Below are 8,600 nucleotides of genomic sequence, written 5' to 3' on the forward strand. Positions count from 1 at the left end.
GCTGGATGGAGGAGGGCAGAGCACAAGGCGAGAAATCCGAGTCTCTGCTGCCCTCTCATGGTGGCTAGGGGTCCTGCAGGTGGTTCCCCAGAGCTACCAGCCAGGTGAGCTTCCTCCCGGTCCATGCTCTGACCTCAGGCTAGGGTGTGTGTGCTGGGTGGAGGATAGGGATGATGGCGGGGGAAGACATCAAAGGAAAAGCAGAGAACAGTTGGAGGGTGACAGCAACCAAGCTTAAGGGGAGAGTGTTGGCGATACCCATGCCTTAAGTGTCCTTGTGTTTCAGGCGTGGGTTCCTTTCTCCTGTACTCTGTGCACGAAGGAATCAGGGGAATTCCTCTGGATCCCAATGACAAGTCAGATGCCCTGGTCCCAGTGTCTGGGACCTCGCTGGCTGTCGGCATCGACTTCCATGCTGGTGAGCCATTTAGTGGTGGAGGGAGTTGGGCGTGGCGTGGGAGCTTTAGGGGTAGTGTGGTGTGCCCTGAGGGTCCAGTGAGAGGCTGCCTGAATCGGCCCGAGGTGGGGCACTTGCTACAGCTGCCACCCCGACTCCACCTCTCCTTCCAAGCACCTGACCCCTCCGGCACTCTCTCACCTCTGTCCTGAGCCTTGTGAGATTTTGACCCCTCGCCTTACCCCTGCCTTACTGGTCATCCCCATGTCACCTCCTCCAACTCCAGAAAATGACACCATCTACTGGGTGGACATGGGCCTGAGCACAATCAGCCGGGCCAAGCGGGACCAGACGTGGCGTGAAGACGTGGTGACCAATGGCATTGGCCGCGTGGAGGGCATCGCAGTGGACTGGATCGCGGGTGAGCAGTGGGTGGGTTTGTGGGGCTTGAAGTGTGGCAGAGGACTGGGGGATGTGGGGGGAGGAGGAGTTGGTGGGAGCAGGAAGAGGAGCTGCAGGGGTGCCTGGGGGCTTGGAGGACACCAGGTCCACCTGTCCTCACCCAACCTCCCTGAGCCCCACCAACTCCCTCCTTAGGCAACATCTACTGGACGGACCAGGGCTTCGATGTCATCGAGGTCGCCCGGCTCAATGGCTCCTTCCGCTACGTGGTGATCTCCCAGGGTCTAGACAAGCCCCGGGCCATCACCGTCCACCCAGAGAAAGGGTGAGGAGCTGGACAGACTGGCTCCGGTCTGGCCTTGTCATTCTGCCCATGGCCCATGCTGATGAGGCCTTGTCTCCTCCAGGGTCTGGGGACTGACCCCCCACTTCCCCTCTACCCCACAGGTACCTGTTCTGGACTGAGTGGGGTCAGTATCCACGTATTGAGCGGTCTCGGCTAGATGGCACGGAGCGTGTGGTGCTGGTCAACGTCAGCATCAGCTGGCCCAATGGCATCTCAGTGGACTACCAGGTTCGCATGCCAACTTGGCCCTGGAGCCGATGGTAGACCCCTGACCCAGGCCCCTCCTCCCTGTGATGAGCCCATTCTGGGAGGACATGAAGCCCAAGGGAGGTCACGGGGTCTCCCGGCCCAGCCCTGCACCCAGAGTAGGACTCCTGCTACCACAGAGATGATGGGCAGGGGTCACTCAGAAGTGGGGAGTAGGGGAGGGGAAGGATGCCTGGATGTTGCCTTATCAGCAGGGCAGAGGGCAGGAGTGTGTGAGGGGGGGAGGCTGAACTGAGGGCCCCACTCTGGCCCACGCACTCCCTGCTGCCCCGGACATGGGGCTGGCAGTGGGTTCAGCCCTGGAGGTGAGGTGGGTGCCTCTGGCCTGTAGGATGGGAAGCTGTACTGGTGTGATGCACGGACAGACAAGATTGAACGGATCGACCTGGAGACGGGTGAGAACCGCGAGGTGGTTCTGTCCAGCAATAACATGGACATGTTTTCAGTGTCTGTGTTTGAGGATTTCATCTACTGGAGTGACAGGTGAGGGCTTCTGTCCTGGCCTCCTCAGCTGATCTGTTCCTTCCCTCCCCGCTCCACTGACGCTCTTCTTGTGACCTGTCCTTCCCTCAGGACTCACGCCAACGGCTCTATCAAGCGAGGGAGCAAAGACAATGCCACAGACTCCGTGCCCCTGCGAACCGGCATCGGTGTCCAGCTTAAAGATATCAAAGTCTTCAACCGGGACCGGCAGAAAGGTGAGGCCGGGGCTCTGGGCTGAGGTGGAGAGGTGAGGGGGACTCTGGCCTGGGAGGGCGCTCCCCAGGGAACCCAGCGTGAGAGGGCCAGGAGACAAGTTAGACCTATGGGGCACCTTCCGATGGCCCAAGAGACCCAGGGATGGGGAGGAAAGGCTGAGGTGCTCCGGGACAGATCTAGACATTGGGCTCTGGGCCCTGGAAGGTCGTCCAAGCTGGGAATACTGAGGCAGAGGGCAGTACTTTTGCCAAAGCCTGGATGACAAAGGCACCAGCGAGCCTTTCCCAAGGCAGGCCCTGCCCTCTGTACCCTCCCCTCCCCCAGGCACGAACGTGTGCGCGGTGGCCAATGGTGGGTGCCAGCAGCTGTGCCTGTACCGGGGCCGTGGGCAGCGGGCCTGCGCCTGTGCCCACGGGATGCTGGCTGAAGACGGAGCATCGTGCCGCGAGTACGCCGGCTACCTGCTCTACTCGGAGCGCACCATTCTCAAGAGCATCCACCTGTCGGATGAGCGCAACCTCAATGCGCCCGTGCAGCCCTTCGAGGACCCTGAGCACATGAAGAACGTCATTGCCCTGGCCTTTGACTACCGGGCAGGCACCTCTCCGGGCACCCCCAATCGCATCTTCTTCAGCGACATCCACTTTGGGAACATTCAGCAGATCAACGACGATGGCTCCAGGAGGATCACCATTGTGGAGAGTGAGCCCAGACCCCAAGTCTTCCCAGGAAGTGGGACGTGGGGCGGGGAGCAGCACACACTCTCAGACCCCAGCCAGGCACTCTACCCTGAATCCCAGCAGCTGCAACTCAGGCGACTCCCACTGCACCCCCGCAGTTACATGACTCCTGATGTGGAGTCAGTGTCGGCTCCCATCTTCCTCCCGCCACTGGTCCTAGTTCTGCCTTCAGGGCTGCACAGAACAAGCCAGAGGTCACTGTGGAGCCCAGCGCTCACAAACCCAGGCTGCAGACATGGGGCTGAGCTCCAGTCCCTTGGGGTTGCGGTAACTTGGGTCAGTTTCCTGCTCTTGCCAAACCTGAGCCTTCTAATCTGCATGGTGAGACAGGATTCCTTGAGCTGCTGCGCATGAAGGCCTAGCTCAGTGATGCTGGGGATGGAGTGTGTGCTCTGGAAAGAGCAGTTACAGTGTCAGGGCTGTCATCATAGGACAGCCTTTCAGCTCTTTGAAAACTGCATCCCACTACATTTTCTCTTCTTCAGCCTGGTTACCACCAGGTCCTTTGACTCATTCATTTGCTCATTTATTCATTCAGCTGGTCCATAAAGACCTGCCAGGCGCCGAACTAGGTGCTGCATGTTCAGACCTGTCCTTTCAGCCTTCTCTGGGACATTTTCTGCTGCAACTTAGTCCAGCCCACATGTCTGTCTAAAAATGTAGCATCCGAAGCTAAACCCGGTACTGCATGCTCGCAGCTTGATCAGGAGAGACTGGCAGATCAATCCCCAGTCCCCTGGAAGGGATGTCCCCTCCCCACTGGTTGTTTGCAGACCATACCACAGCATGGCCTTTTGGCAGCCACCATCACTTTTAGCCACTAACGCTCGAGTCTTTTCTCTTACACTGCTGTTCAGCTGTGTCTCTCACTGTGCCTTGGTTCTTTAACCTGAGTTTAAGATGTCTGCTTTATAAAATAATCAATCCAGCTCAGGGTCTTTTTAAGTAGGGGGCTCCCCGGTACAGCCCAAGTAGGCTTTGATTTACTGAAATCTATGTTGCAGTCAACTTAGCGGAACTACAGCTCCAGGAAAGTGCAACCACACCAGGAAGCCCGATCGCCCTAAGTGGGAAGACCGAGGGAGAGGGTTGGGAGGTGACCACAGGTCATTTGGGTGAGGACAGCAGAGGTTGGGGGCATGAGTCAGACCCTGGTGCCCCCGAGCCCCCTCTGCTACACCTCATGCACTCCCATACACCACACTTCCTCTTCCAGCCAGGACAGCACGTGTCCCAGGCTGGCCCCCATGGCTCCTGTGCAGGCTGCCCTCTGGCCCCGTCCCGCCCAATGGCTGCTCCTGTCTCTTCACAGATGTGGGCTCCGTGGAAGGCCTGGCCTATCACCGTGGCTGGGATACTCTCTATTGGACAAGCTACACGACATCCACCATCACGCGCCACACAGTGGACCAGACCCGCCCGGGGGCCTTCGAGCGTGAAACCGTCATCACTATGTCCGGAGATGACCACCCACGGGCCTTCGTGTTGGATGAGTGCCAGAAGTGAGCTGCTGCCTGGGGATGGGGATAGTGGGGAGAGGTGGGACTTGGGGCGGCAGAAACTCCCCAGGCAGACCCAGGTTGGGGTGCAGGAGAGGCAAGCCCTCACTTGAGCTCCACCCTTCCCTGCTGTGTGATCTGGGGGGAGTTGCAAAAGCTTCCTAAGCTTCAGGTTCCTCTTCTGTGGTACAAGCTGACTAAGATTTCAGCTGTCTGCACCAAGGGGAGCATGAGGACTGTGGGGGACGCTCTGCCTTTGTGGTTGATTCATTCATCAGAACACCATGTTGGAGGCACAGGGTAGGGCCTCTAGCTCTGGGATCCAAAGCTTCAGGCAAAGAATGTCTGTTGAACCCGTCGTATGGAAGCCTCGGGCTGGGCCTTCAAGCCACTAAGCTAGGTTGAGAAGTCATACTTGTGGGAAGCAAAGGTAACTGGCACAGGGCTGTATACGGGTGACCACAGGTCTCATGAAGACAGTAGATTGGCCCAGAGTCTGGAATTGGAAAAGACAAGGAAGGCCAGCTTGGACAGGGCAAGTGCTTTGAGCAAAAGCCTGAAGAAAGACAAATTCAAGACAGGGAGGACAGAAGGGAACCTCTGCACACCATGGGACATAGGCAGGCCTGAACCCAGCCGGGAAGTGAGGTCAGGGTGCGGAGGAGTTAGGAGCACAAGCCAGGACAGGTGGCAGGAAGCACCTGGCGGTGGGTACTCCCCCTGGGGGGTTCACCCGCAGTCGGCCTGCTGTGTTCTCCCACAAGGGCAGCCTTCATCCTGGCTGTTTGGGCCTCTAGTGAGCCACCCCTCACCTTAGGGATCCTGGCCCACATGTGAGCAACATTTTTTTCCCAATTCAGCAGTGCTTGGAATGTTTTTCAAAAGCTTTACTAGGAAACTAGTAAACACAACCCAAAGCAGCTGTATAGATATGTGAGCGTCCCGAACCCAGATTCCCCCTACCTGTACCCCAGTGTCAGTCACATCCAACCTGGTTCAAGGGCCCTCTGTTTCCTCCTGCCTCTGTTGTCTGGCACATCTGCAGCTGATGACGAAGGTCCAGTCCCCACTTTCATGAACCTTGGCTGCCTCACCTGTCTGGGGATGGCCTCAGGGCCTGTACCTCATGAGTCTGGAGCCTCCATGGAGGGTCCAGCAGGGCTGCCCTGCCCTCGTCCCAGAGGACATGTCCTCCTGGCTGCCCACCAAGCTCCTTTCCTATGAGCCAAGGGGATTCCGTTGCACATTCAGCGAGTGGCTTTTGAGAGCAAAGAAGGTGCAGAGGACCCAGCGGGGAGCGCGAGGGGCGTCATGAAGAGCTTTGTGGCTGTGTGCTGAGGACTGGCCCCGCCTGCAAGTCAGGGAACATGTCCTTGAAGAGGAGGCATGTGAGCCGACATCTGAGGATGGCAGGAGTGGCTGAATGGGAGCATGGTCCCAGCACCCAGGAGAAAGAGCTGAGCCAGCAGGAGGGGCCCTCCCCCTGGCCAGAAGGAGCAGGCACTTTCAGGGAATCGGAAGGAGCCGATGTGGACCCCAATGGAGGGGGCAGGGGCCAGTGGAGACTCCAACACCCCAGCCTCCCCCTGAGCCCTCCCTGCAGTCGGCACTGGAGCACTGATGACCCTGTGGAGTCACAGTCGGATAGTTAGAAGGCCTGCCATGTTGCTGGACACTGAGCACCTGCCCCAGGAAAGCCTCTGTCTTCCCTCCCGCCACATTCCTGGGAAGCAGGTTCACCCAGACCACAGTTGTGTCACATGGAGGAGTCTGTTGACGCCAGGAGGAAAATCACTTCTCACTGCAGGTGTGAGTGGTTTCACTTGAGGTGTGGGAGTCCCTGGTGGGGACTGACAGGCCAAGTCGAATCCTGACAAGCCAGGAAGATCACCGGTCGCTGCCCCACGACACCCATTCTCCCTTGTGGAGGCTAGAGGGACACGCCGCCTCCCTCCCAACTTACATCCCGATTCCAGAGCCATCACACACCCCTGCTGTCCTCCAGGATGAGGCCCTTAAGATCAGAGCTTCTCATGAGCTCGTGGAGGCTCAGGGCAGCCAGTGTCTCCCAAGGGGCAGAGCAGCACCGTTTTCCTATGTGAGCCCAGCAGAAGGCGCGATAGTTCAATGGTGCTGGAGACGCTGGGGGTGGGCAAGAAGGGTGTGACCTGGAGAGGTATGAGGAGACAAGTTCACAGGCCAGAGGAGAGATCTGTGGCCAGAATGGTGAGGGGCGGAGGTGGGAGGGGGCCAGAGGCACGGGTGGGGGCAGGGGCAGGTCCTGTTAGGGAACTGGAGAATGGAGCTGGCTTTCATGTGGCTTGGTGGTCTCAGACTCCACTGTGCATAAGGATCGCCTGGGAGCAAGAGAATTTGGAGTCCCCTGCCCCGCCCTGGTCCTAGCTGAGTGACAAGCTCTGGGACTGAGGGCCCAGGGCTCACCATCCAATGCCGGTGGTCCGAGGATCACTCTGTCACACCCAGGATAGTGCTTGACCAGCCTTGAGGCCTTCCTCCACCCCACAAGGAGCACAGCATAATTGGGGGCTGGCTGTTCCCATTGCCTCCTTTACTGAGAGGAAACCAAGGCTCAGAGGGGTGACAGGCTCGTTCAAGGTCAGAGCCATTATGAGGCAGAACGGTGGCTCCAACCCCAAACATGTAAAGGCCTCAAAGTACGGAGAAGGGAACTCGAGGGTTCCTTGAGGATAGGACCCACATACCCCAGGACCAGGGACACACGCCACACTCAGCTCCACAAGGGCTTCCTGAATGATCTGGAAGACAGCCAGCCTCCCTGCACAGAAGAGAGCAGTTAAGAATAAACTCCTGGGAAATACTCACATAGCGTGTGCCATCTGTCCTTAAGATGGAGATTAACTTCTTCCACTCTCACAACCACCCTGCAAGGCAGGTGGTGCTACCATCCCCACCTCATAGAGGAGGAAACTGAGGGATAGGGCTGTTGAGCAAATTGCCTAAGGGCACCTAGCTGGTGGTGGCGTAGCCAGGGCTGGAACCCTAGAGCCTGTCTCACTTGGCTCTCTTCTTAGCAAGTAGACGGTCACTGCCCAGATACTGCAAAGTGAATATCTCACACTTGGCCCTCATCCCCTCACACTCAGCCACCTCATGTGAGAACTGCCTGTGCAATAGCGGGGCCCTTTGTGGGCGTCGGGGCACTCTTGGCCTCGATGACTCTGAGGTTGCTTTGCCTTGGCGGGCCTCCGGGTTCCAGGTGCCTACGTGTCCTGGCCTGTACCCTCTGTGGTAGCCTCTCAGGCTTTGCCTCCTGATCCCTGGACCCTCTTCCCCCAGCCTCATGTTCTGGACCAACTGGAATGAGCAGCATCCCAGCATCATGCGGGCAGCGCTCTCGGGAGCCAATGTCCTGACCCTCATCGAGAAGGATATCCGCACCCCCAACGGCCTGGCCATCGACCACCGTGCCGAGAAGCTCTACTTCTCTGATGCCACCCTGGACAAGATTGAGCGGTGCGAGTATGACGGCTCCCACCGCTATGTGAGTCTGCGGGGTGGGTGAGCTGGCGGGCGGCTGAGGGGAAGCCAGGGCCAGGGTCAGCCATCAGCTGAGACCGTCCAGGCACAGACATGGTGGGAGCAGCTGGGAGGAGGCGAGTCCCTCCAGGCCCCAGCCTCGGGCAACCCCACCCTGTCCAGCTTGCTCCTCATCAGCTAGGTGAGGGAGATGGCAGGATGCCTCCGTGGGCCCTCATTCTGTAGCTGTCAGAGGCCAGGCCAGGCTGTGGTCCAGTGGAGACTGGGCGAGAGGCCCGAGCGATGCTGTAACAGTGATGGCGCTGTCTCCACAGGTGATCCTAAAGTCAGAGCCTGTCCACCCCTTCGGGCTGGCCGTGTATGGGGAGCACATTTTCTGGACCGACTGGGTGCGGCGGGCAGTGCAGCGGGCCAACAAGCACGTGGGCAGCAACATGAAGCTGCTACGCGTGGACATCCCCCAGCAGCCCATGGGCATCATCGCCGTGGCCAATGACACCAACAGCTGTGAGTGGGGCTGCTGCCACCTGCCTCGCCCTCCTGCCTGTCGTGCCTGGACATACAAACACACACCCCACACACCCCCCACACATACCACACACACCCCCACACACATACCCCACACACCCCCCACACATACCACACACACCCCCCACACATACCACACATACACATCCCACACATACTATACTACACACACCACACGACATACACCACACCCCTCCCACACA

The 8,600-nt window shown here is 58.7% G+C and overlaps 1 protein-coding gene across 2 annotated transcripts in view; it reads left to right on the plus strand.

Annotated features, from left to right (window-relative positions):
• The window catches only part of LRP1 (LDL receptor related protein 1), an 84,570-nt gene that overhangs the window by 54,520 nt on the left and 21,450 nt on the right, over positions 1-8,600 (plus strand). For both annotated transcript variants that reach the window (XM_025401871.1, XM_025401872.1), the window contains 10 exons: positions 287-418; positions 684-818; positions 995-1,124; positions 1,247-1,373; positions 1,744-1,895; positions 1,986-2,110; positions 2,436-2,813; positions 4,164-4,353; positions 7,669-7,873; positions 8,184-8,376. In XM_025401871.1, the coding sequence (XP_025257656.1) occupies positions 287-418; positions 684-818; positions 995-1,124; positions 1,247-1,373; positions 1,744-1,895; positions 1,986-2,110; positions 2,436-2,813; positions 4,164-4,353; positions 7,669-7,873; positions 8,184-8,376 (1,767 nt within the window). The remainder of the gene's footprint in view (positions 1-286; positions 419-683; positions 819-994; positions 1,125-1,246; positions 1,374-1,743; positions 1,896-1,985; positions 2,111-2,435; positions 2,814-4,163; positions 4,354-7,668; positions 7,874-8,183; positions 8,377-8,600) is intronic.

Source organism: Theropithecus gelada, chromosome 11, assembly GCF_003255815.1.
Source record: "Theropithecus gelada isolate Dixy chromosome 11, Tgel_1.0, whole genome shotgun sequence".
Taxonomy (NCBI): domain Eukaryota; kingdom Metazoa; phylum Chordata; class Mammalia; order Primates; family Cercopithecidae; genus Theropithecus; species Theropithecus gelada.